General features: G+C 47.9%; 1 protein-coding gene across 3 annotated transcripts in view; it reads left to right on the top strand.

The window, feature by feature from the left end:
- NSD1 (nuclear receptor binding SET domain protein 1) overlaps positions 1-26730 on the top strand; it is a 66846-nt gene that overhangs the window by 10048 nt on the left and 30068 nt on the right. For 2 of the 3 annotated variants that reach the window (XM_087754045.1, XM_087754048.1), the window contains 8 exons: positions 7675-7810; positions 10863-11035; positions 13038-15618; positions 19196-19317; positions 19465-19756; positions 21588-21697; positions 22787-22856; positions 23626-23741. In XM_087754045.1, the coding sequence (XP_087610171.1) occupies positions 7675-7810; positions 10863-11035; positions 13038-15618; positions 19196-19317; positions 19465-19756; positions 21588-21697; positions 22787-22856; positions 23626-23741 (3600 nt within the window). The remainder of the gene's footprint in view (positions 1-7674; positions 7811-10862; positions 11036-13037; positions 15619-19195; positions 19318-19464; positions 19757-21587; positions 21698-22786; positions 22857-23625; positions 23742-26730) is intronic. The other variant, XM_087754047.1, reaches the window with a different exon arrangement.

Raw genomic sequence — 26730 nt, 5'->3', positions numbered from 1 at the left:
AAACAGCCAACAAGCAAGTTTTAGTAGTTACACACTTGTGAACAATTTGCTTGATAATTTGAAGGAGCACAAAAGCGAGGCTGAAAAGGGGGCAGATCTGATGACCTGGTTTCAGTTTGGGTTTTTTTTGGTTGTTTGCTGACATAAGAAGGTATTTGTTGATATTTGTCTATTGTGAGAGTTAGCAAAGTTCTGGTAACGCCTGCGGTTCCTCTCTCGCTTGAAACAATTAGTGCTGATTAAAAAAGCCAGATTTAAAAAGAACTTGGGTTATCATTTCAAATGTATGCAGATAAGCAAGCGTGAGAGTTTTTCCTCCATTTCGGGCTCCTGGCAGTGGTTTGAAATCTTCCGAATGTTTGTGTGCCTGGGGATTTCTCTCCGCTGGGGATCTGGGTGAGATCGCATCCCTTCTCTCCCACTTCTCCTCCCGCCTTCCTCAAATCTCGCTGTCGGGTGCGTTTCTGGTTATTAGGATGCTGAAGTGCCAAAGCTTTTTATCACACTGCCATTCTATCCAATCCATAAGGAAAATGATCTCCGTTAAGAAAGCAGTGAAACAGAGATGCTCTTAACCAGTTCCCTTGCTGTCTGAGGCTTTGGTGTTCTCACATCAGTACGCTCTTATTTAAAATCCGTACGTTCATAACTCCTGACCTTGATACAGATGCTTCAGGATATATGAATTACCCAATGTAGTACAATCAGCTCTCTTTATTTTAACCTTTCACGGCAGTTCATACGTACGTAGCACCCTTTGCATTTGTAGGCTGCTGCAGCCTGGAAAAGGGTACTTAAAACTAGCCAAAGACAACAAATATCCACAAGCACGTAGATAACGGGAGTTTGGTTTGTATCATAATCTCTGCTGTATTTTTTGCTAGTGAGTATTTAATTAGTGAGTATTTAACACTTCTGTGTGATACTGGTCCCAGATAAGAGGTAGTATACTTCTTCAGACACAAATGTAGGTCAGACGCCTGTTTGCTTTTCGCTGCAGTGCTGAAGAAAGACGGGAGCGGTGGGGGGACAAAGAGCACGTCCCCATGTCCCCCGCTGCCTGCAGGCTTCCAGCAGCCTTCTCAGACTTCTGCGTTTGCCTTCAAGCTCGCCGTAAGGTGAAGCGCCAGCGTGATGATGCTCCTAGTGAGGGGAGGTGATGGCTTCGGCAGGCGATGGCTTTGGCAGATCCTCTGGGCAGGTGGTGTGGTTGGGGTGGGTTTTCTTAAACACGGACTCCGGTTGGGTTTACCCCTTTCCCTGTGCAGGGATTTTTTCCTGTACGTTTTCTCGCAGCGGAGCGCAGCGGGCTGCTGCTCTGCCCGCCCGAGCGCGGGTTCGGCATCGCAGCCTCTCTCTCCGTAAAGGCTTAAAGCTCTTGTGCTTTGTAATGCTACTTTGTACGAAGGAAACTTTGATTGATGACCTCTCTTTGCTTGGCTTCAAATACTTCTCAAGCTATGAAGTAGATATAATTTAATTTTCTTACCATTTTATGTTTTTTTGGCCAATCGGGTTTTGATTTCAGAAAAGCTTCTTTAAAACAAGAATCTTTGCTAATAAGAACTTATTTTTTGGCCTTCATCACAAGCAGTTATTAGTTTCAGTCCTTGACTTGGCTTCGGTGTTGTTCTTAATCTCATCTCCTTTTTATCTTTCCGTGCAACATTCACAAGCAAAGATTATTTCCCAATTCGTGTCTTCTTCCCTTCCATCTGTATTCGTTCCTGTCTCGGGTCAGGAGTGTTGGAGCTGAGTGAAACAAGGAGCAGTGGATCACTTAGGCTTCTTTCCACCCTCCCATCCTTAAGAGCAGGGCGGTGGTAGGAGTCTTGTTTTTAATGATGCCTGACTGTCAGCAGCAGTCACGAGTTGCAGTCATCGCTGCTTCGTTTCTGTGACCGAAGTTAAAGGATCTGGACCTGCCCGTGCTAGGAGCTGTATGGAGTCAGGACAGAAGGATAAGCCTGAGCTCAGAGGGCTCAGGTTGAAGCTGCTCCGCTTTGTCTTAAACTGTAAGTTAACTCGGTGAAGTTGAACTTTAGCTGGAGGGAAGCACTATCTCCTGAAAACTTTGGGGATGACTTTAGCGGTGCCCTTCCAGGCTGGTTCTGGGAGCGCTTTTCATAGAGAGAAATTGCCCCGGTTGCTGCCCCTCCTTTGCGAGGGCAGAGGGTGAGTAACCTGTGGTGTGACGGTGAAATGGCAGGAGCTGGGAGTGTCGTGTCCCAGGCACGGCGCGCCTGTGACGCCAACCACGTGCTTGGTTGTGTCATGGATACTGCTTCAAGCAGACTGTTTGGCCCAGGCTGATCCAGGTGCCTTCAGATGTCATCTCTCAAGTTTGCTTTGTTAGATTTCTTTTGGGTTTTTTTCCTGGTACGAGGAGCTGTTGATCATGAGCCAGTTCAGCTGTATCTGGGGGTGGGTTGGTGGCTCGTAGGAACTAGGCGAACTCCTTGTCATCTCGTCCTGTTCAGGAAAAAACTAACAATCGTTGGACTTCAAGGAAACAAAAGGTGGTGGTGGGGAAGACAATGGACTGACCCTCACCAGGCTTCCAGCTCTAAGTAATAAGAAGCAGGTACTGGGAACAGCGCGTTTGCAGTCCTGGGGGTAGATGGGCTGCAGGGAGAAGCACGAGAGTTGCTGCCCCAGGAATGAGAAGGTTTGAAGAGGGCACTGGGAGCTTGTGGGGCAGAATTGCTGCTGCCTCCTGCCCCTGGCACCGGTGTGTGCCCTGGCTCGCGTGCGGGCTGCGACTTCCCTGGCAGCTCCTGGTGCGGTGAGATCCGCTCGCGAGATATCCCGTGCTCCTGCTGCAGGGCCCCAGGCAGGTATCTGCCGCGCTTCTGCCCGCGTGCTCGGCGGAAAAGGCCATTAGTATCATTGTTTATACTGTATTGTTTAATTATCGTTTGGATGTGCCTCCTCCTGTTATTTTCTTCCTTGGCTTTGATTCTGTCCACTTCTTGCCTGAAGCAGGCTTGGCAGGATCTTCGTTATTCTTGGGGGTCAGTGGCTCCCTTCTTTCTTTTCTCTGTCCTTCTCACACGCAGTGTCTTTTGCTGCCCCAGCCTTTCTCCAAAAGCATGTTCTGTCCCTCACTTCATTGAATGATGTCATGTTTATAATTAAGTCAGGAATAAACTATAATAGGGCTGTTTTGGCCAAGCATTTCCTTGATGGCTTTCCAAAGCAGATCTGAATTTGAAGTGTTGCAGGGCTACGATGGCTGCAGCTCAGTGCTTGGACTCTGGATAGCTAGGCTCTTTGGGTACATGATATTGAAAATCTTGGCCTGTAACTATAGACAGATAGATAGAAACGCCTATAAATCAGGCGTTGGTTATGCTTGAAAAGAGGACTAATGCTGAGGCGGCTGCTTGTACTAGAAAATATTCGATTGCAGCTTCAACAGCTCGTGGGTGATGGGATTTGGAAATTAGAGGGATGATGGCGAGAGCATTGATTTCTAGCTCAGTTCATGCTCTTATTCAGTGGCTGCTTGAGATGGTGATGGTTGTCCCTAGAAGTAGGCTTAGAGAGGAGACTAATTTTGCATGGGGGTTCATTAGTAGGAAAAGGGGTTGAACCATCATTTTTGGGGTATGGGCCTTTGTTAGCTGACCCTACTAGGAAATAACGTAAAGCAAGTATGGAGAGTTTTGCTCTCTTCTGTGTAGGTTCGATTCCTACTTTCCTAAGTCTGTCTTAGGAAATGAGAGGGCTGGTATAGCTCCTACGTTCACTTTATCGTAGTGACCCTTTGCGTTCAGGCCCATTGCCTTAAGTAGGGAGGTAGGCCTGCGTAGCAGGTTGGTGTGCTGGTGCGTCAAAGGCACGGTGTTAGCGGTAGGGACTTTTTTCGAAGTAGATGCATGAGTTGGTCGTAGCTATATAGATCTGCCCCTTTGCGTGCAGTTTGGTCTTACTGCGGCTCTGCCTAGGTGGTCGCGTCCCCGGTCACGCTGTTGGGGCGCGCGGGGTGTCTGCGGCTGTGCCACGCTGGAGGTGGTGGTACTGCTCTGGTTGTGACACAGAGGTGACCGGGGCTGCGGGAAGGGTGCACCCCGTGGCGTTCAGCGTACGCCTGTCTTTGCGGACTTGGGCTCTGTGCTGCTTCTTCCAGCCAGATCACTGGATTGAAAAGCCGCTTCAAGTGACGCAGGCAAGAGTGGTCACTGGATAAGTGTTATTTTTGTCACTTTTTAATGATGCGGTTATTTGAAAGGGAAGGGGATTAGAGAGAGACGGTCGAGGACTGACACTGTGTACAATAATAAAATCACTTAGAAATGGAAGCTTGCTTTGCTTGATCGATGATCTTAAAGGTCTTTTCCAACCTAAATGATTCTGTGTTTCTGTATGTTTCGTATTTGCCTTACGGTGAGAATTTCAGAAGGGCAGAGATACTGTTTGTGTAGTTGTCTCTATGAGAAAGCCAGCTTTCTCACGAAATAACCAAAAGTCGGTGCTCAGCTTCACTGAGTGAATCGCAAAGACTGGTGTGTTGGGCATAGTACAAATTCAGGAGGTGGCTTTCAAGGTAGAAGTGTTTGTGTAGTCCTTCTGCAGAGCCTCGGCTTGGGAGCCCTTCCTTGGTCATCAGTGGTCATTTGGAGCCTTGCATTGGTGGAGAGGGTTTGATTAAAAACATCCGCAGGATACATTCTTGTTCTCTGCAAAAACAGCACAAAGTGATCCGAAATACTGCGGATCGTCTAGAGTTCAGGCTGTACCTTGTCCTATCTGAAGAGCAAATTAATACCAAACAGTTGATAACAGAGTGGACGGTACTCACTCCCTTTACGTGAGCATCTAACGCAAACCGTGATGTTGCTCGCCGACGGAGCAAGGCTCCATCCTTCCCTTCCTCGCTAACCCAAATATCTTACCTGCTTTGAATTTCTTCAGTATCTCCGTGGCGTTACAAGGTGGTCCCTACCTGGTACGCGGTGGCTCACAAGTTTTGTTGTTATTTAAACACTTGAACGTTTCCATGCTCTGTAGGTAAACAGTACTCTGACCATGTGTAGGGATTGCATCTGAAGTTTGTTGTGTTTAAAAAATTTGGGCTTTCCCTAGCTCACAGAAAAGTCACCGCTACTGCAGGGCTGAATTTTTTGCCATCGGGAAATATTAGCAGTTTGATCTTGGCATGGGAAATGTTCATTGTAATAGGAATGAAATTTGTTGCATTCTGACCCAAGAAATACCTGCTTTGGGGGCTGTAATTCTGGTATCACGCAGCAGGGTTTAAATGAAGAGACTTACTGTACCTGGAGATGATAGTAACTGCTGCTTTCACTCCTCTGCTAGGGTTTTATTAGGCATCTCTGGCCAGGTGGTGGGGATTTAAGGGGAGTGGAGAGAAAATAGTGCAAGACAGTGACCTGCTGCAGCAGGGCTCGTCCTTGGGGCATGGGGACGTGGTGCGGTTCCTCCTCTGCCTCTTGGACCCAGTGGTGGGGCCTTCGTGGTGGGTGATGCTGAGGCCAAGGTCTGACCGCTCCTGGCAGCGAAGGGAGAGAGCAGGAGGACCGAGAAGAGCTGCGGAGAGAGGTAACTGTTGGAGCATTGTCTGAATAGTTTCTTGAAAGTTTTCATCAGGCGTCTGTGTGGGGTATTAGGGGGTGACAAAGAGATGATTTAAATGCAGACTTGCCTCTAGGCAGGGGTTGTCGTGTCCCTCAGGTGGATCAGTGTGAATGGCAAATCTCCAGCAGAGTTTTACTGCTCGGTCCAGCTGACTGTGCTCAGGTTACGGTTGTCGGTAGGATGCACGTACGTTGCGTGTGTACTGTGTGCTGCGTTTGAGGTAATCAGTTAGTTATGATCTGTGTATGCCCCTTCAAGCCTAGGGTGGAAAAATGTGTTAAAAAAGAGGCAAAAATCACATTTACAAGAACACCACAACCTGGAAACCAGAAAAAAAGGAGTTTTGCATCTGAAAGCGCATCCGCATTTTAAAAGCACCAGCAAAGGCAGCACCTCTAGTTTCCCTGCTCCCCAATGCGCATTTTTGTTCCAGAAGACCTGTGTCTGTGGCGGCGGAGGCACGGAGGCTGCGGGGAGGCATGGAGGCTGCGGCAGCGCGAGGGTCTGCAGCCCCCTGCCCGGTGCCGCTTCGCGTTCCCCATCCCTGTGCTCCTGCTCAGCAATAAGTTATTGCGTGGCTTTTGATGAGTGAGTGAGAAGAATTTCAGCAATGTAGTCTGTAATGTCATTACCTGCTTTTTTTCGTGTACCAGAGGAGTTTATCCTTTTGTATTTTCTTTAACCATGTGAAGAAAACCCATAAAACTCAACCTGAAGCGGAATATACCTTTTCTTGGAGAGGTCTGTTGTATTTTAGTTGCTAGGATGTTGAACTGTGAATTGCGAGAGACGTGCCTCGGGAAGGGTGGTGAGCAGGACGAAGAAGTGAAGTGAGAAGGTGCGTATTTGCGCTATGACAGCTTTAATGAGGAGCATATTGCTGATGCTTATTGGCAAGAATAATACCTGTAGCCCTTCTTAGAGCTCTTAAAATGCTGAACCCACCTGGGACGTGTCGTTGGCTGGTACTGGTAAACAGGCAGGATACCCCGCAGCTGGGCACAGGGACTCCTGTTATCCCGGGAAAACCTGTTATACCCCGTCTTGGCTCAATTAGTCACAACACCGGTAAGCTCCTGAATCCTCTTCTTGGCAGAGGTCCTGCTGGTAGCCTAGTGCCCAGCCAGAGATTGCGCGTACTTAGCAAACAAGACGGGCTCCGCTCTTCGCTAGCGAGGCAGAAACGGCATTAAGCGACGTGAGGTTTTTGTGTGTTGAAAGATTTTTGACGTTCTCATGATGGCTGCGCAGCCCTGGGAAGCAGAGCGGGTTCGGGTGAGTGTTTCTACAGAGGTGATACCTGTGAGCGGGTTTTGGAGACAGGCGAAGTCCGTATGTCTGTCTGTCTGCTGGAGGGGGCCTGACTGCCTTCGTGCTCCCTTTCTCCTGCTGTGTAGTTTTGGGGCAGAGCAATGGCAGTTCTGCTCATATAAACTAAAAATGAGGACATAAGGTGTTTTTCTGACTGTACCTGCCTTTGGTTTCAAATATTTCATATAAAATACTTCATATAAATCACATCTTTATACTTCGTATAAATCGCATCTGAGAAGCAGGGCAGTTATTAGCTTGTACATACCAACTTTTTTTCTTGTTTATTTGGTTTTTTTTGCAATTGATAAACACTTAATTTGCTGTTCTCATCACCTTCCAGTCAGGAATATTTCACTGTCTCTTACTACTACTTTTTCTGGACACTGCAACCTTTGAAATGAACAAATTGGTGTTAGCGAAGTAATGGGGGCTGGTAGTGATGCCAAATATTTACCCGCTCAAATATGTGAAGTTTGAGTGCAGCCATTTACCAGAGGTCACGTTCCTTACTTAAAAAAAAAAAATCAAAAAAACCCTCAAACCCTGGTTTATTGTTCTGTTCTTTTGGAAGGATGGGGAGAAGGATTGTGTTCTTTGAAGGTGTAGAAGCCACTAAGTAAAATCAGGACTTGCTTTTTAATGTAAATGTCTCTGGTGGCCAGATGTAATCTGCACACAGGGGGGGAGGCAAAAAGAAAAAGCATCTTTAAAAGCATCTGGAGCTTTAGTGATTTCTTGTGTTCTGGTTTTTCCCCAAAGATCCGAGCCAAGAAGAAACCTACTCCAGTGAAGTATGAAGTTGGGGATCTTGTTTGGGCCAAGTTCAACAGACGCCCATGGTGGCCATGCACAATTTGTCATGACCCAGTGCTGGACTGTCACTCAAAAATGAAAGGTACTGTATCTACTCAGACCACGAAGTGGAGGCGTTGTGTATGGCAGGGTGCTGCAGTTCTTAATTAATTAAAAAAAACCCAACAAACATTTCTGGCCCTTGAAAGGTGTGAAGAAATAGCCTCTATTGTGGGAGACCTGGATCTATAAAGTGGACCTAGATCAGGGGGGTGACAGGAGGAGGATGGGGCTGAGGCTGATGGAAGCGGCACAGATAGCTGCTGGACGCGTAGGCTTTTCTTTCCAGAGTATAGGAAGGATGAGTAGCTGGGCTGAGCTCAGGGCAGCGCAGAAGAAAGAACAGCCTCTCGAAAAAGGGATGCAAAGAAAGAGCAGAGAAAAAGGAGGTGGATGAAGGAGGTGAGGACAGAGATGGGCAAGCAGAGCTGGGTAGCCTGGGGTGCGTGAGGACACAGAGTCGGCCAGGCTTGGAGAACGGGAGGCTGGAGAGGCTGCGAAGCAGGGTGCGGGGTAGCGCGGCGTAGCTGCTGGATGCCTGAAGGCGCGATGGGAATGCGTGAGAGGAAGTGGAATTTTTTTTGGTTTTTTTTTTGGTCTTGTTTGGCACAGGGAAACAACGTTTATAGGGAAATACCAGAAAAACGTGGAGGTGGAGTCACATATGTGAAAGTTTAGGGCATAGTGTCAGGGAGACGTAAGAGCCAGCTGAATGTGGGGGGAAGAGATGGGGGAAATAAGACGGAGCTGTGCGTGCATGAACATAGGGGAGAGCCAGGAGGGACGAGAGTATTACAGCCTCGAGGCAGAGGAGTGTAGGTAAGCGATGGAGAGAACAGAGGGGAAGTGATTGTTTGGAAATTGCAGCTCGTTTGAAGGCTCTCACGGTGCTTTTAGGATCATACGAGCTGCCATGGGGAGACTGCCTCAAATGGAAAGGCTTATTTATTTGTTCCTGCTTTCCCCTTCTGATTCTTTTTGTTCTGTGGGCAACTGGGAACCCCTTGAACTGGTGCCGTCTGCCGCTGACAGCTCTAGACTGGTGAGGTTGCCACTCACCGATGTGTTTTCTCTCCGGTTTTTGTGGCCTTCGCCAGCCTAAGAACCAAGTGCTGAGAGCGAGTAGGCTTTTTTTTTTCCTAGTGGCCATCAGCTCCGAGCCCTCTGCTATTTCGCTAGAGACATGAAGTAGCTTTTCCTACATTGTGCTCACATCATTCCCCAAGTCTGGTTGCTGTAGTCTCCTTACTCGCTATTTCTCCACCTTCCCCTTCATCCTTTGGGAAGCATTCATCCTGATTCTAGATAACGCTGAATGTGCTGTTTTAAATAGTCCCTTTCGAGCTCTCAAATTCCTGTTGAAGATGTTGCCGGAAGATATGCCAGACATATATTCTTCCCCCGCATCCCTCCCCATGAAGTTTTGGACAGGATTTAATGTATATAGCTGTCCAGTAATCCCCTCTCAGCCTGTGCTTGAGGGTTTCTAATAAAGGAATTCTGCAGGGAGGAAGCGTGCTATTAACAAATTCCAGCAACGTCGGATCTCCAGCTACACGATAGACTCTCCCATCATGTTTTATCTGTGTTCAAACCAATAGAGCTCTGGGGAAAATTGCGTTTTTCCAGTTGTGGCTGTATGTAATCTGCTCATCTCCCCTCCCCGTTGGCAGAGCGGGTGGATCTGAACTCCGGCGCTTTTGGGCAGGGGGAGCTGCCGGGGCTCCGTCTGCACCGTAGGAAGCGCAGTCCTCCTGCCTTGGCTCTCCTGTTGCCATGGGAACGAGCCCTTCAAAACAAGGCAGGTCGCTTCAAACTCATCACTTGCGCAAAAGCCTCTTCTCCTCTTGGGCTTGAGGCATGGCGTTTTGTTGAAAGTGGTTTGCCTTTCTCAGCAAGCTCGCGACTCGAAGAATTTTTTGGAGCTGGAAGATTGAGGCTCAGTGGCTTGAGTCCCGGTACTGTGAATGGGATGGATGAAGTCTGTCTCGTCGTTGCCCTAGGTTTGATGCTGCCCTGGTCGTTATTGGTCATCCTCTCGGTGGTCTGGGTCAGAATCTCAGTGTCGGCATTGCTAAAGACCAGGCTGCCGCACTGTGCTGGCGCTCCTGGAAGAGGCAGCACAAACCAAACGGGCTGCGAAGTCTAGGCTACGTGTTCAGAGAGCGAAGGTGTTCCCAGGAGAATGTGAAGCACATGTTGCAGCGAAACGCAGGGAGAAGTTTATATCCCCTGTTCAAGCCTCGTTTGCTTTGTTCTAATGCTTGTAACCTGTCCTTTTGCACCAGTGCACCCAGTACTGGTTCTGTTCTTAATGGTGCCATCTCTGTTCAGCATTCTTGCACAGAAAGCACCTTTGAAAAATCTTTGTTTGTGCCCTCGTGATAGAGTTTCTTCTCTTGCTCTGCACCTCCGTGCCCAAAGCATGGAGATACTCATTGCAACTAACGTCGTGTCGCATTGCACCTAGTCCTTGTAGAGTGTCTGTGCATGTGTGTACTTACTTAAATACTGCTGTTAATGTTTTACGTCCTAAATAAGAGTTTGTTTGGTAACAAAGCGTTGAACAAGATGGGAGATATCGTGGTGGGGGAAGCTGAACCTGCATGAGTAAATCCTATCCAGAAGGATGTCATATCTGGGTGTTGCCGGCACACTGTTGCCTTTTCCCAACGGTCAAGTGGACTGGACTGTTTAATCATTAATCAGGGAGTAGCAAAAAAGAAATGTCCTGCCTAGTATGTTGTGTGTCTCAAGGAAAAAAAAAAATTGAGGTTTTTGCAATTTTTTTTGCAGCCAAACTGTAGTCTTTGCTCTAGGGAGATGACCCATCTTGGACCTGTTAATCAATTGTAAGAAAAAAAAAATAATATTTAGAAATAGAGAGTAGCAACACAGAACATAGCAGAGATCGAAGGAGTCTCCCTTAGTTCAGAGTAGAAATCCCCAGAACTGGCATTCATGTGGGAATGTTATTAAGCAAAAAGGAGTTGAAAATTAACTGGCAAAACTGTTACCGCTTTACTGTGATTCTTTTTGTGCGTCTTTATTCTGTTATATGCAAGGGGTTAATTCTGTTAAATTTCTCAAAATAGTTTCCAATCGGAGACCGTACCGAGAGTACTATGTGGATGCCTTAGGAGAACCTTCAGAGAAAACCTGGGTTGCTGGGAAAGCTATTGTCCTCTTTGAAGGAAGACACCAGTTTGAAGAGCTGCCTGTTCTTCGGAGAAGAGGAAAGCAAAAGGAAAAAGGCTACAAACATAAGGTGAAAGATCTGTTTTCTCTAATGTGTTTTGGATTCTTTGAATCTGCACAGTACAAAGTATTCCTTCATGCCCAGAATTGCGCTTTGACAGCTCTCTTCTGTGGCAGTGACTGCAGCAGTGCGGCCGGGGAAGCGATTCTTTGCATCCTTACAACGAGCATAGTTTGTAAGCTGCTGGGAGTTTCTAAGCTCTCTTTTATGCCGGGGTGTGGCCTGCTGCTTTTATTGCCCTAGACAGCTCGGAGAGGCAGAGGAGTCAGGTCTCTGTCGGCGTGAGACGCGTTCAGCGGCGCAGCCCTCTCCTGATGTCTGTTACGATGCACTTCTAAATAACTTCCCGTGCTCACTGGCAGCCTCTTTTGGCTGATCTGAAGCAGAGGTGGAGTTGCACGCTTCACTAGATCACTGACTGAGATAAAGCAGTGGGGTTTTTAGCCCTGCTTCAGTAATTCTCTTCATAGAAACCTGTTAGGACTTATAATTTGCCTTGGAAAACGCTTTGTCAGTGAGCCTGTGGGAATGAGTTTTGTGGCTCATCGCATCATCTCCGTTTCCAAACATAACAGCCCCGGAACAGTTGTAGCCAGGATAATGTAGACCAGGGGTCTGGTCTACGTCTTTAGGAAGGTGACTGGAGAAATTAACTTTTTAGAATTGCTGAAGTGAAGAAATACAGAGGCTTCTGCGTTACTGTAAGAGAGCAGGTAGTCCTACTAGGCAATGGTGTCTGTTTTTTCTTTCTTTCCAAGAGGCTTATTAGCAGTTACGTACTTAACCTATGGTGGTGCAAAACCATCAGATGAAATGTGCTCTTGCAGATGCGAGTCCCCGGGTGTAATGCTTCATTTGGTTTTCCTTTTCCAAGGGCGTGTTCGGTGTCTTCTCTAAAGACTTTCCCCCTTGCGTTGGCAGCCCCCTAACAACTAGTTACGTGCTTCCAAGTAACTTCTCTGGTCCTAGAAATGCTGCATGACCGGAGTCTCATCCTGTATGTAAATGGCAGCACCAGTGTGGCAGCAGCAAAGAGAATCAGATGTTTGTGGCTTGCATAAATGTCCAGGTTTGCATCCCTGGAAGCCAGGATCTGATGCAAAGCTAAGAGTATTTGGCTTGCTTTGCTACCAGGCTCCATAAAACTTTTTAATCTGCTGAGATGTAATTTTGTTGGCGTGGGGTTTTTTTTTTTTGTCTTTAAAGTAAAAGTGTCAGAAATTTGAGTTCTTCCTCCTGCCTTGGAATTGGTTTTGATTTTAGGAGCAGTTGTGAAGCCTTTGATTTGCTGTTGTGCAGCCAAGAACAACACGCACAGATAAGAAACAAGTTTTGTGCTGGTTTTAGATGTTAGCAGAGGTTCCTGTCCAGTATGGAGAGTGCTTTTTCTTTTATGCTAAAGGTACAGAGTTAAGGCCGGGAAACTTCTAGGTCTTTAAATTTGTTAGAGTACATTTTAGATGTGCGTCTGGATCTCATATTTGTACCGAGGTGAGTTGATGGAGAGGGAAGATGGAATTGTGCTCTGAGTTCGAGGGATGCAGGAAGAATCAAGAATGAGCAAAGCAAACATGTCTGCTCAAATATTTTAAGGAAAATGATGCTGCATTTGCCTCGAGAGGCTTGTTGGCTGTTGCTTTGCATTTCTGTGCCAGGCATCCATACCATATGCATTCCCCTTTACAGGCTGTTGTGTTCAGGGTGTGCTGGGATGCCAGGACATCTGGTTCCTGGGAGATCCGTGCTCGCAGGGACCTTTTTTCTGTTTTGGGAATGCACAGGGGTTTTTATTAGGCTCAGCAGGAGTGCAGGGTATCTACCCAGGAGAAGGATTTTCTGTGTCCGCTGGGCGCAGTCTCTGGGAATCCGTGTGATTTGTCTTAAAGATGCAAAGTGCAGGACTGTCATTCCGTTCTGTGCCTTGTGTGTCTCTATCTCACTTTTATAGTGTTGCTTACCCCAATCAAATTTTTCTTTTTTTTTTTTTTTTTTTGTCTCCTCCAACTTTAAGGTTCCTCAAAGATTTATGGCTAAATGGGAAGTCAGTGTTGGACAGGCAGAAGACATTCTTCTCGGGGGGGCGGAGGATCAAAAATGCAGCCAGAACTCCAGCGAGCTGGACAGCGAGAAGGAATTGCAGTCGGAATACTATGCCAATGGCCCTGGAGCAGAAAGGGACAGGCAGCTGAATGGCCGTTTTAAATCCTTGGCGTTTGACTCCAGACACCCGGCCAGTGAAAAAGGAAAATTGCACATCAAGCCACATGTGAAAAAGAGCTCTGACAGCAGAAAAAGGACTAGAGTAAAAAAGAGTGGCGCAAGAGGGGAAGCATCTAGGGCAGAAATCAAAGAAAAAACGTCAGAGAGCATAGTTAGAAACATGATTGTTGGGGACCTACCAGATAAACACGCATCTCATGAGCTTCGCCGGATTGCAAACAGTCTAACAGCATCCAGTAGCACCAGGGAAAACCATTTGCTTTCCTCCTTTGGAGAAAGACGTTTTGAAAAGACAACTCTGAAACCAGACTATGAGAATCGTAAAAGTGATGCTCTGAAGAATATGCTCCAAGGAGATTTGTTTTCCAGCTCATCTCTGGAAAGAGAGAAGAGCTCCCTGGGCATTTTGTGCAGTTCCAAATTACAAATACACTATTCTGCGTCTGATACTGGTATTGAGAAAAAGCAAACTGAATCCGATTCATCCTCTTCCCTCTCAGATGGTGGGAACAGTGATGTAGATACCATGGACCAAAGTTCAGAGAGAGCCTCTAGCGCTCTTGAAGTTAGCGATTCTTCAGATAAGGTGGAGAAGGAATTTCCTATGACGTCAGGTGGAAACATTAAGCTTTCCATGTATCTTTCTCAGAAGAGCAACAGAAGGGCCAGGAAGAAGTCATACAGAGATCGCAAGCCTCTGGGAGGTTCAGTAACCAGCAGACTCGACGCGGAATTTGCAGATGGGGAGCTTGAAGTAGGCTTCTCTGACGCTGAGAGGTCATTGACAGCTCTCGAGCGCTCTTCGGATGTGAGAAATGACAATCTTTCCCTAGCAAACAAGCACACTACTCCCCAAAGTGTTTCCAAGGACAGCTCCTGGCCTGCTGTTGCAAATCAAGCAATCTTAAAACCGAAAAGCATGAAATTGCCCCGAATCAGGAGTATAAAATGCAAACATAAAGAAAAAGTTGCTGGGTTGGAGCCTTCTCTTGCAGAAGAGGAGGGTGGCGTGAATCGCTGCTCTTCCGATACCAAAGGTTTCTCTGGCCTTCAGAGAGATTCTCTCCAGAGAAGCGGAAAAGTAGATGGTCAGAAACTGTTAAACAACATGCACGAGAAACCCAGGGATTCTGCTGAAATAGAAACGGCCGTGGTGAAACACGTCTTGTCCGAGCTGAAGGAGCTGTCTTACCGGTCCATGAACGATGATGCTGGTGACTCTGGCGCTCCAAAGGCCGCAGTACCTTTGCTTTTCTCTTCCGCCTCTGGTCACGGTCGTTTGCCTATTGAGCCAGATTACAAATTCAGCACCTTGTTAATGATGTTGAAGGATATGCATGACAGTAAGACAAAAGAGCAGCAACTGATGACTGGTCAAAACATAGTCCCATTTCGAAATACCAGCACAGCTGATGGTTCTGGAAGCAATTCTGCGAGCGGTCTGAAGTCCTTGTCTATTGTAGGTCCCCCATATAAAATAGAAAAAAATGGAGATTGTGTCCAGGAAACAGTAAATCCAAACTCGGCTATAAGCAACTCCTCATTTTCACGCAATCCTCCAACCAAGTTGACGGGGATTGGTACTAGTAAAAGGGAGCCCGCGAGTACTGCTGTTTCTGGGACAAACGGCACAAATTGCGTGTCCAAACGCAACTGTTCAAAATCTAAGCAGTCATCAAAGCTTGGAGATAAAACAGTTTCAAACAGAAAGGACTTAAAACCAGGAGGGCCAAGTAAGTTGCTAAGTCGGTTATCCAGAGATTCAGGAGAACGTGCATTCCGTGTTCACGGTTCGGTTACCAGTCCTCTAGGTAATGAAGCAGAAGATACTGAGAGGAAAGAGTCTGTTGATTTAACAGAACATTCAACTGATGAAGACTCTGCCTGTTTATCTGATGACAATTTAGATCGTATTGGAAGGAGACCTGAAGCTGGTAGAAATATTGAGAGCTGCACTTCTGCTGAAAATGGGGAGAGTCCAGACTTGGATTCAGAGGCAAATAGTGAGAGCTCTCTTGGTGATGAGTCTAATGATATAAATCATGTAGCACCCAAAAAGCGATGGCAGCGTTTTAACCAAAGCAGTGCTAGATCTAATAAGCACATCAGTAGATCTAGGGAACAAGGAAACTTGGAGAGTGCCTTTGGCCTGAATTCTCGTGGCTTTTCACTGAAGGGAAATGAGTGCTTGGGACGTAGGCATTCCCCTCACGCCAAGGTGCTTGAGGGAGACCTGACAGATCAGGACTATGAGAATCATTTAGACTTAGTTGAGAAACGTTTGAATGTATGTGGTAAGCCAAACAACAGTGTGATGGACTCAGAAACAGAGCTTGGCAACTTTGCTCCCCAGTCTGAATTCTCTGCACAAGGTAAGGGAGCTGGACTTGCGCCAGAGTGTGTATTTGTATACGTTTTATACCTTTTCATTTAAAGCATAAGTTATGGAACTTGGGGCTGTTTGACAACACGGAGATCTATACGTCTGAGCTGGAGAAAGCGTGATGCCTTGGGTTTGGGTTCTCTGTGCACATGGAGAACAAAGAGGGCAGAGCGATTATGGGATTGCGCTTAGCTTTTTGGTCAGAAAGTTTAAATACATTACAAATCGTTAGTTCCTCCCCAGTGAAAGGTAAAATAAGCATCCTTCTGAGCGTGGGATTTTTTTTTTTTTAAATTTAGACCTTCATAATGTGTTGCTTAGAGCCACGTGCTTGGTGTTAGCTGGATAGATCAGCGCTAGAAAGTCGTGGGAAACTGAGCTTCAGTGGCTGCTCTTATTTTTTTCTGGTGCTATTTGACATAGAGTCCGCCTTTGGTTTGTTCTGTCGGATTTCATCGAGACAATGTGTTTTTCGGTGCTTCAGTGTGGAATTTTATTAGCTGCTAATAACGAATTGGGGAACCCCGCGGATTTGCTAATTTACAGCTGTGGTGTGGCTGCCCGAGGGGCGAAGGGCAGGACAGAAGAGGGGGAGGCTGGGCTGGAGGTGGGTCTGGAAGATGGCAGGCAGAAGTACGGCAGCATCATTGGAAGGGAAATGACCTAGGAAGGAGGAGGCTTCTGAGGACCACAACGTCAGACAGCCCTGCGTCTCCCACAGAGATGGGGACATTTGGTTAAAACAAAACAAACAAACCAACCCAAAAGTGTGTGTGTGGAGGGTATAGGTCCAGCAGAACCACGTTCAACAGATACCATCCTCAGGCTTCTGCAAAGAATCTGGGGAAGCAAACCTTAAGGAAAACCACAAACTGAAATTTTTACGTAGATTTCGCCAAACGAAATGGCTCTAGTCTCTTGGCAATATCATAAATTAACGTAACCTGACAGACTTTTGAACCTGTGTGCATTTTGTCACTTGTGTGTTCCCTCGGCGTGGATTTTGGTGTGTGTATTTTGCTATTAGTTGTTGCTGGAGGTTGCCTGCACCTCTGTTTCAGTGTGGAAAAGGCAGCTTCTGGCTTAGCGGTCGTAGGACCTGCCCAAGGCAAGTCACAGCAGGCACGAAACGAGCCCGTAGGGTGTAACGCACGGGGTAAAAGTTCTGGTTTGAAATCATGACAAGCTTAATCGTTCGCTGACTCCTCCGGCTGTGGCTGCATGTTTTTGAGGACTTGAGTCTTGGCAGAGCAGGCGAGAGGATGCACGTTGTTCTGTCGAGGCTCTGCCGCGGGAGCGTCGCAGCCCGCCGGAGGGAGCGAGTTCCTCTTTTGCGCTAAAACGCAGCCGGGTTCTCGTGGCTTCGTGATGGTTTTGCAATTGAAGCATCCCCGTAGTGTTGCTCTGTGAGCTGGGAGACGCAAGCCCGCAGAGAGAGGTAGAGAAGAAGAGCTGCTAAGAGGTGGAATTAAGAGGAGAGAAGCGGCAGAGGAAGGCAGCAGGCTCCTGGGCGAGGTGGCATCGGTGGAGAGGAGCGCAGGGCTGTCCTGGTGCTGCACGCAGGGATGCAGCGAGGGCCTGGGTTCGCTTGTAAAAGTGACAGATCAGCAACTGCAGTGTAATCTAATTCCCCTGCCCTAAATAGCACATGAACCTTGAATCGCACCTGAAGCTTATCCGTATAAATGTGCCATAGGGAGGGACCGGAGCCTCCGTGTATGAGGAGTAACGTCCCCAGTGTGCTGGCGGTAGCGAGTAAACCTCTAATGCTGTGAAAAGCCCAGCGGAAACCAATCTTCCTTTATATCAAGCAAGGCCAATTACGTAGAAAGTAAAGAGAATGATGCTGGAAGTTAGGCTAACTGCAGCTTGCAGAAGAGGAGGAATTCCCTGTTTGCCAGTGCTTTGAGAAGACGTGGCTAATCCTGGTCCGCAGCAGAGTATCAGCGTAAGAGATCACAACAAACGGCAGTCACAACGGTGTAATTTCTCCTAAGCTCAAAGTATATAAAATCTTACCAGAGTTGAATGGCAAAATTTGGCGTATTTTTGCTACAAACTTTGTGGTGCGATTTAGAGCAAATAAGGCAGAAGTGAAGATTGGTGGAATTTGCTGACGTAAAACATTTTTATTAAAAAAAAAAAAAAAAAATAATCTCGTCAGGTATGCGATTTGCCAGTGCCAGTCAGACTGCATTTGGGATTCTTGTACGGGATTCGCTTTGGGGGGGAAAAAAAAAAAATGCAGTTCAGCCAGCCCTTCTGGCACAGCCCTGTGTGCTCTGCTGCGTGGCTCCGGGGCTCTAAATAGTTGCCCAGTAAGGATGCTCATCCTATAACTGGTTTTGTGCTAAATGTGTATTTCGCCCAGGCACCTGTGCAGAACGTTAATAGAAGCTGAAAATAGCTGTGTTTGAGAAAGTTGTTCCTTTCTTCTCTTTTGGCCAAGTTTGACGTTTTCATGCTTGTTTAACCACAAAGCCACAATAAAGTGTAGCAATCTTGTCCAACATCCCTGTTCTGAAGTGTTGCGCTGGAATGCTTTGTTATAAAATGTTTCCGTTTTCAAGAAGAAAAAGCCACCCCCAACACATGAAGAGAAGCAAAGAGAATATTTACTGTTTGTTCCTAAACTTCCAGGAGACCACAAATGTTTTTGTGACCAGGAGAAATCTTTTGATGATATTATTTAAAAATTTTGAACGCTAATAAAGGGGAAAATTCAGCGCTATCCTGGGAAGTGAGAAGACGACCTAAACATGCATCGTCTTGCTTTTGCAGCTTGCTGAGCAGAGATGAGGCAGAGCGTCGGGGCGGCGAGGCGGTGTAGCACGGGCGGCGAGGTTTGCACCGAGGAAATACCTGTTACTGGGTTTCCTTCGCGATGGCGCGGCCTTGCGCAAACAAAGACAGCTGAGCCCTGAAGAGCTTGCAGTCGCTGGCCAGGAGCGTTCGCTCCCGGGTCTCATTGTGGAATCTATTGTCGGGAAGCAAAGGCAATAAATGGGCTTGCAGTAGCAGATGGGGAATACAAGGCTCTTGTAGTATATACAAAAAATATGCCAGGGAGGAGGGGAAGGGAAGGAGCTAGGCTTAACGTGTTACTAGTGAAACTAGTGACTGAACCGCGTGACGGGAAAACAGTGTTTTCCCGTGCCCCCAAAGGAGTTTGGGTTAACAGCAAAAGTAACGTGATGAGTCTGAGCTGCTAATGGACTTAGGTTTTGGTAAAAGTACTGCAAGAAGGTTAGATGTAAGTTTGTCTAGGGAGATGTTGGGTGAAATTCCAGGAGCCTCGGAGATATCGAATGTTTTATGATTTCTTATCTGAACTGCTTGAAGTCCCTTAGGTCCTTAAAAATCCCACCTGCCACGTCAGGATTGTGGAAAATAGGCAGCTCAAAAATTATAAGGCTGTATCAAAGCGAAAGGAGTATCAGGGCTCTTCCCACGTGGAGCCTCTGGAAGAGAAGGCAGGAGCAACTCTTACCTACAGATGATGAGGAGAATTTTGTCTTGTAGTCGTCTCAGAAACACAGTCTTGAAGCTGCTTTCCTTTTTCTTAGTACATTCAGAGAGGAAACGCCTTAGAAAGCCAAGTAAACGGCTTCTGGAATATGCAGAAGAATATGATCACTTATTTGCACCCAAGAAAAAATCAAAGAAGGGCCAGGAGCAATTGCAAAAGGTGGGTGAAGGCTCGGGTGCTCTTCGTGGTTGTTACCCTGAGGCTCTGGTCTGTGCGCTTTTGACGCGTTCTCGCTGGCCGAGCGTTGTTGCTGTGTGTGATGCCATGCAGGATGAAAGTTTTCACCAACATGTTTCGCTACGCTAGGTGAATTCTGTGGTGAGGTCTGAATTTGAAGGAGGTCTTCCTGCACAATGCAGTCCTGACAGACGTACCCAGCGGGGGCCGAGTCCTTTGGTTTCAACTCCATCTTCGACCAAGGAGTCCCCTCCCATCCTTGAAGCAGAGTGCTCCTTCTCGGAACTAGGATCCCATTCCACTGATCCTACTGATCAACTTCTAGAAGGACCTTCAGATTTTCCAGAGCTGGTGCTGTCTTCCTCGGATGTTTCTGAAGTTTCTGCTTCTCCAGATGCAGAAGAGAGATTCCTGAAATCGGGTAAGTGGGAGGTGGTGTGATTCTGCTCATGTAAATGAAGGTGTCACAAGCTCAGCAGAAATTGTTGCTTCAGTCAGAGTGAAAGGGTTAGTAGCTGCTGATCTGTTAGTTTATTTTCGCTCTGCTTCATTCAATGACCGTTACTGGTGCTGGGAAGGGAGAGGGGGCGGGTGCCGTGGGTGACCCAGTGAGCTGGATGACTGCGCTTAGCTTTTAGCTTTCTGTAGCATATGATGGTCCTCCTTAGGTCCTGGCACGGAATATCCCTTTATCCAAATGAAGAAAGTCACAACTCCTTCTCCGAGTCCTTGCCATCTGTGCTTGCAAACAGTGGCATTCCTTTAGCTCGAAGGTCTCTTGCTGCTGTTAAAACCCTTTGGATGAACGTCGCCGTGCTGAGGTTGATAGGCAAAGTCTAATCTGCACAGCTCGTGGGGTGACCTTTTGCTCTTCTGGTGAGCTCAGGGAATTGTAGCACAGAAATCCCTCTGCAAAAACTTTTTCTTAGAGGTTCTAAGCATCTAGAAATTGTCGGAGACTTGTACTAGCAGCAAGCCAGGGCCTTAGCTTTCAGTAAGGTGCAGCATACAAAGAGCGAGTGCGGTCTGACGGACTTTTACCCTTTCCAACAGAGTGGGCATCAGGGTCTACTTTGCAGTACGTTCATTCTTTGTTAGCGTCTAAAGATGTGTCCAGGGTTAAAGCCCTGGTGCTCTGGCTGTGCGAACTTGGAGGGCACGCTGTTCCTGTTCTAGAGGCCCTATGGGCAAAAAAATGAAACCAAGCAGACAGAGGTACAGTCACTGGGAGGTCAGTCAGCCTGTGATGTTTCAGGGCAGAGGGATTGCCTTTGGGGGCTTGTAGGTGTCAGATGGAAAGGGAAAGTTGGAGAGGATTAAAGGAGGAAAAACTGGGGATGGGAATCTGAGGTTGGAGATGCAGGAGAACAGTACAGGGTGCAGCAGTGGCAGCAAACATCCAGTACGCAGAGGTTGCGTAGTTTTCCCTCTCCTGAGAAAACTCACCTCTCGTGAAGCACGCAGAGCCCAAGCCGCGGGCAGAGGCTTGCCTTGAGAACGATGCCACATTGTCCCTCTGCTAGGTGTCCGATGCATAAGCTGTGCGTGCAGAGGTGCGTGCCAGAGAACGGACGCAGCCGAGGCCGATAAAGCAGGCGAACAGGGTAGGATGGGTAGCAGGCTCTTTCTGTGAAGCCTCTTGCACTTACAGCATCGTCATTTCATGGTCCTTCTAAGTTCATACTGTTGCCAAAATTAGTGTGGATGAGCCCCGGTCTAGCAACTTGTTACCTCCTGAGTGCCAGCAAAAAGCCTGAGTAGGAAACGGTGCAGGTTTCAGCTGGTTTGTTGGGGCGTCTTTTCCCAGGTAGTTTTAACCGGGAACGTGTCCTTAGCCTGTTTACGATGTGCAGCATACGAATGCCGGTGTGAGAGGCGTGGGAGAGGAGGCAGGGCTGTATTTGTCTGTGGTAGGACTGCCTTACGCCAGATCAAAGCGATTGGGAAATTATGACCTGAACTGCGCTGCCGGGAAGCGTTACCTGCTGGCATTGACTTCATCGTCTCTCTTCTGTGGGTGGATTTTTGTATTACGTACTGGGGTATGCCTGAAGGTCATGGCAGACAGAGGTCCATTTTTGTGGAAGTTGTACAGGAACAGGTAATTGGCATCTCTGCCCAAGGAGCTTATGATCCCAAAGATGGGGTGAAGCATGGTGTTTTGAACTGTTGGTTGATATTTGCTTAATGGTCTTAGTCTGATTGAAGAGAAGAAAACCACCGTTTATCTCATGTGAAGAGTTTCATTGCAGGAAACTTCGAAAGCAAGCGTCAAAGGAAGCCCACTAAAAAGCTCTTGGAATCCAATGATTTGGACACTGCCTTTATGCCAAAGAAGGAGGAGTGGACTCCCCCAAAGAAGGTACTTTCCTTCCAGCTCATTTGAAAACCAGATAGAAAACGAGCCTAGACAGCAGACCCTGCTGAATGAGACACAGTGCAATGGGCTGTGGCTTTTTGTTGGCTGTGGCCCAGGAGCAAAGGTCCACCCTTCCCAAAGGTGCTGGTTGCTGTGTTATGATGAAGAAATCTGCTGCATACAGATGTGTTCCCCACCCCTCCTCACTTGTAATGGGGATTGGGTAGTTTTGGCTGTAAAATCTCCTCTCTTCATTGATTTATATGGAAAAGGAGTCATCTGGATGCTGGCTGGGAAGGTGTGAGCAGAAATGTTCTGCGCAGAGGCTTTCTGTCACTGTTACGTTGCGGTGTAGCTTGGGCTCGAGCCTAAGGCTTTGTCCTTTTCCATCAGATTTCCTCTGAGCAGTGTTTCCTACCTTCCCAAGTGAGCTGGTGAACGGTATGTAAGTGCAAAGCTTGTAGCAGGATGGAGGCTTGAGTTGGGTCACGTGTAGTGTGCAGTGCTTGGTGCAGATTTGTAAAGAAAATGCTGCTCTTCTCCGCTAAATACTCGGTATTCAGTGATGTGGTTTGGAAAAAAGCAACTCGTAAAGAATTATTTCAGGTGGTGCACCTGCACAAGACTTGTTGCCACTGTTTCTAAGGTTGATTAATAACAGTTTTCCTCCTTTCCTTTTTCTGTCTCTGTGTGGCACAGTCTTAATGCAGTTATCATGGCTGCAGTAATGCAGACACCAGTGTATTTCAGTCTTAAGCTCCATAAAAGTGTAAAGCCAGAAGAGAGTCTCTGTTCCCAGCAGCTTACAGGGTGTTAGCAGCCTTTTTGGGAGAGCTCAGGAAACAGCGGATGATGCTGGTGAGCACAAGACACAGCAGACTCAGCATTCCTCCCTGCCCAGAGACTTTACTTTTCCATGTGGGATCTATCACACACACAAAACAGATGTTTTCTTGTAAAGTCTCTAATCACTGATGAATTCATAACCTGAACTGTAAGTTACATGTTGCAGTCATTCGTAAAGGGTCTGAGTGGCTGAGGAACGTGCATCTCCGATTTGCATCGGGTGACTTGACTCTGTGTTATTTGTAGGGCACTGGCCCTTCGGAGAGCGACAGCTCTGAGCTCTACTCACCAGCCCACTTCTCGGACCTGGGAGAAGGTAAGTGAGGGCAGGGCTGCGGGGGTGGGCTGTTGGTGACATTTGGGTCGGTGCCTGTGGCTTTGTGTGTGTGTGTGTAAGGGTTTGCGTGTCCTGGGCTCTCAGAGGGTGTTTGCCTCAGCCGAGGCAGCGGCAGAAGAAATAGGTTCCCAGATTGCTTACCCGAGGTACTGTTATGTCTTTGATTTCCCTATGGAAAGTGGAGATGGTGGGTTCATATTTCCGTGAGAAGATGTTCGCTTCTCATTCATAGTCTGGGTGCTTGAAGGAAACTTATCAGCACAGGTCCTGTGCCATTGCCCTGTCTTTTGCCTGATGGCGTGCTGTGACCAGGCTCAACAGTGGCTGCCCTGTCCCATGGACAGTTGTGCAGCTCCCCGTCTCCCTTTGCATCACGTTGGTATCGACACGAGGAAGTTTTTGTTGCAGTGCAGTGGGAGAAGGTAGTTTTCAGCATTTGATTATCAACGTAAGCTTTGTGTTGATAGCATTTTTTCTTTTCTGCTGGGGGGCTGTCTCAGGGAAGTCAGTGATATTGTTCAGCAGCCTAGGAAAAGAAGCTTAAACCCGTAGGAACTGGTGGTCCTCTGATGGTTGCAGGACGGAGGGCAGACTGCCTGGAGGCTGGTATTGCCCCAGCCCTTATGCCCTCAAAGACAGTAGCACCCAGCCCGAAGCTTTCGGAAAGGGTGTAGAACTTGCTGGTGGCACCTGTAGCAAGAGAATTACTTCTGCATTATCCTTGAGTGGTCTTTCTGTTGCATCCCAGCTTCTGAAAAGCTCTTGGAGAAGCAGCGGAAGCGGAAGAGACAGCGCCATCCCTCTGCAATGCATTCCAAGAAGGAGAGAAATGAGGAGGGGCTGGGGGAGACCCCACACTCTGAGGTACTGTTGGGTCTTCCTACATGCTGTCATCCCTATAACCTGTCTGCTACTTCCCAGGGCACTTGGCAGAGCCTAGGCCAGGTCCTCTTTGGCTGGCTGGCTTGTCGTTCGGGAGTTTGTCCCACCAATGTAGTTGCATTAGCTGGGGTTGAAGCTGAAGATACTGCCTTGTGTAGTAGCTATTTTGTGATGACTACTTAACTCGGGCTCAGTTTTTGAGCTGCTACTCAGCTGATTCTCCAGGAGAGAGGCTGTTCTGATCTGATGGAACCAGGTTCTGCCTGGCATCTTGCTTTGTACCACAGAAGGTCTAACTGCTGTAAAAGGTCTTCTCTGGTGGCTGTGGGAATCTTGCCCTTTTACACACCAGTAAGAAGCACAAGCACTAGACTGTGGACCTCAACCCCTCCTTCCACTTGCCCCTGCACGCTGGGGTGAGCCAAGAACCGCGTTGGAGGGGATGGGGGGGGAACTGTCCGTGACTGCTCACAGGAGCCTCTGATTACATTCTGCCATCCAGCAGAAAGGGATAATTGGGGCAACTCCTTTCTACTGCATCCCAGCAGAGCTGGCGTACAAATATCTCTGACAAGCACATTTTGCCTTTTAGGAATGAGCCAGGTATCACCAAGTGTAGGGGAAGCAAGACTTTTCCTGGGAGAGGCGGGACACCTCTGGGCCTCTCACCATCGCCTCTCACTTCCAGTGGCCCAGGTTCAGCAGCAGGCTGTTCTGTCAGGATAGTCAGTATGTATTTCAGGAGCCAATTATAGACATATGTTGTTATATTTGTTGTTGTTATACAGCTTCCAGGAGAGCACAAACCTCGTACCACTTTGTCTGAGCAATGCCAACCACCCTGTTGCTACTGCTTTTTGAAAAGGGTGTTTCTGATGGGGGTGATAAAGTGGGGTAACACCCCTGGGCCATGCAAGCCTTCCTGTACTGGTGTTAGTGCTCTTTCTGAAGTGTGCTCCTCTGGAATCATGTTTCAAAGAAGTCGGTACAAATATCTTTGCCAATGCTGGGGGGCAGTTAACACTGTCTGCTGTTAGGCACCCGCTAGGAGACTGACTCAGCTCTGAGCCAGCAAACCCGCTGTGAATCTTTTATAGGGAAGAAAAGAGGGGGCAATTCAGAGCAGCAAAGTAGCTAGGCCATGGCTCTGAATCCTGCACCCACCATTCCCTCAGGAATGCTCAGGGAGTCTTAACTGCCTCCATCCTTACACATTTGTGTTGAGTACCTGAAGTTAGGTATGGTAAACCATGCCAAAAAAACCGAATGGCAATGCTTGGTGCCTTTTGCCAGCATCCATTTCTCTGTGATTGTGTCTCTTGAGCCGCTGTGGTGAGAGTGTTCACCCCTTGGCTTTGGTGAGTGCATGCGTACCGGTGAGTATTGGGGTGCTGTGGAGATGCAATTGCGCTTTCACGTGGAATTTGGACCACGCTGGTCCCTGAGTGACTTCCCACACGCCAGGCAAGGAACTCCACTTTGTGCTGAATGGTGCTAGAAGAAATAGACGGTCTGATGATACAGCGCAGTGAAGCCTTGGATCCAGCTGCTTTCAGAGGAAAAGAGGGCAGAGGAAAGCTTGTCTGCCTGGGCTGAACCAAGCAGCTTTCTCTGTCCTTTGCCTGTCTGTGGAGCCAGGAGTGCAAGTTTACAACATCAGGGCAGCAAGAGACTGAGAGAAGGGGATGGAAAATGCTGTTGAAATGGTTGTCAAGGTTGTGAGCCAAGGTCAGGCTGTGCCAAAGAACAGGCCAGGCTTTTGAGGATGTGCCAGATACAGCAGCAGAGATAGCTCTGGAAGAAGACCCGAGATGAGAGACCTGCCCTCTGTAGGAGGTATGTAGTTCTGCAGTGCTCATGCTGGGTAGGGGAAGGCGGGGGAACAGTGCGAGAGGTTCTTTTGAGTGATGGCCTTGAATGGCGATCCCCTTCTCCCTGTTGACAAAGCACAACTATCTGGCCTTGGCCGTCCTGCCTGGCTCTGACATTCCCTTCCCTATGCGGTTCTGGGAGTATTGATTAAAATAAGGCTAAGATCCTGGCGTGTGAAACGTGCAGGTTGGCTAGCTGTTTGCAGAACCAAATAGGATGGGTTTGGGCTGAAAGAGCAGGGCTAGAGCGTGCTGTGCCACGCTGGGCAGCGTGGGCCCAGTTTTTAAGGTAGCAGTGCTACTAGCAGATGCTTTCAGTACTGAAGAGGGAGTTGCTGGTTAATGTTATGTGACTCCTAGATGCATTTTAGTCTCCCATTCCATTAACATGTGAAACATGGCCATCGGGGTTCAAACCAAGGAGTCCTAGCAGCCATGGTAGAAAGCGGCCAGAAGGATGGAAAAACAAACCAGTTCTAAATCCCTCATACCTCTGTCTGTAGCAAATCTGAGTATGTCCCCCCCTTCCGAAACGCTGTCTTGAAACCTTAGCTGCAGTAGGAAGCTAGTGCCAGTGCCCACAGCACGGGTGGTGCTTGTCTACCAGCACCCTGCCCCTCCTGACGGTGTCCTCGGTGACCACGAGAGGGGCTGAGCTCGCTCTGTGTCTGTAACACCGGGGCCCCAGTGTAAGCAGAAGCTATAGCTGACGTCGTTTGCCCGTACCAGTAGCTGATTAACCCTGCTCTTGTTCTTCCTTACAGTGACCCCTGCAACCCTGAGGTCACTGCTGAGCTGAGCAGAAGAGGGAGCACCTATGTAGGAATAGGAGGACCTGAGCTGTAACCAGTCCTTGGAGCACTGGTCACCAGTGCTGCTCCTGGAGCATTCCAGGAGCCAAAGCGAGTGGTTGGCCCAGAGGGCTGCCTTGCAGCAGACTACATAATTCCTAGCAGAAATACAGCTGCGGGAGCAGAAGTGTCGTAGCACTTAGCTTGAGAAGATGCCATTACGTATAGAGGCAAAGGGGCTGTTGTGTTCTTAGATGGTCTTTTTACCAGTGCCGTAGAGACCTTTCCCTTCCCTCTGCCAGGGCTGTG

This window comes from Nipponia nippon, unplaced genomic scaffold, assembly GCF_047370975.1.
Source record: "Nipponia nippon isolate SJK-2023a ecotype South Korea unplaced genomic scaffold, ASM4737097v1 scaffold_17, whole genome shotgun sequence".
NCBI classification, from domain to species: Eukaryota; Metazoa; Chordata; class Aves; order Pelecaniformes; family Threskiornithidae; genus Nipponia; species Nipponia nippon.
The sequence above is the reverse complement of the archived record's forward strand: the minus strand, read 5'-3'. Positions and strand labels throughout refer to the sequence as shown.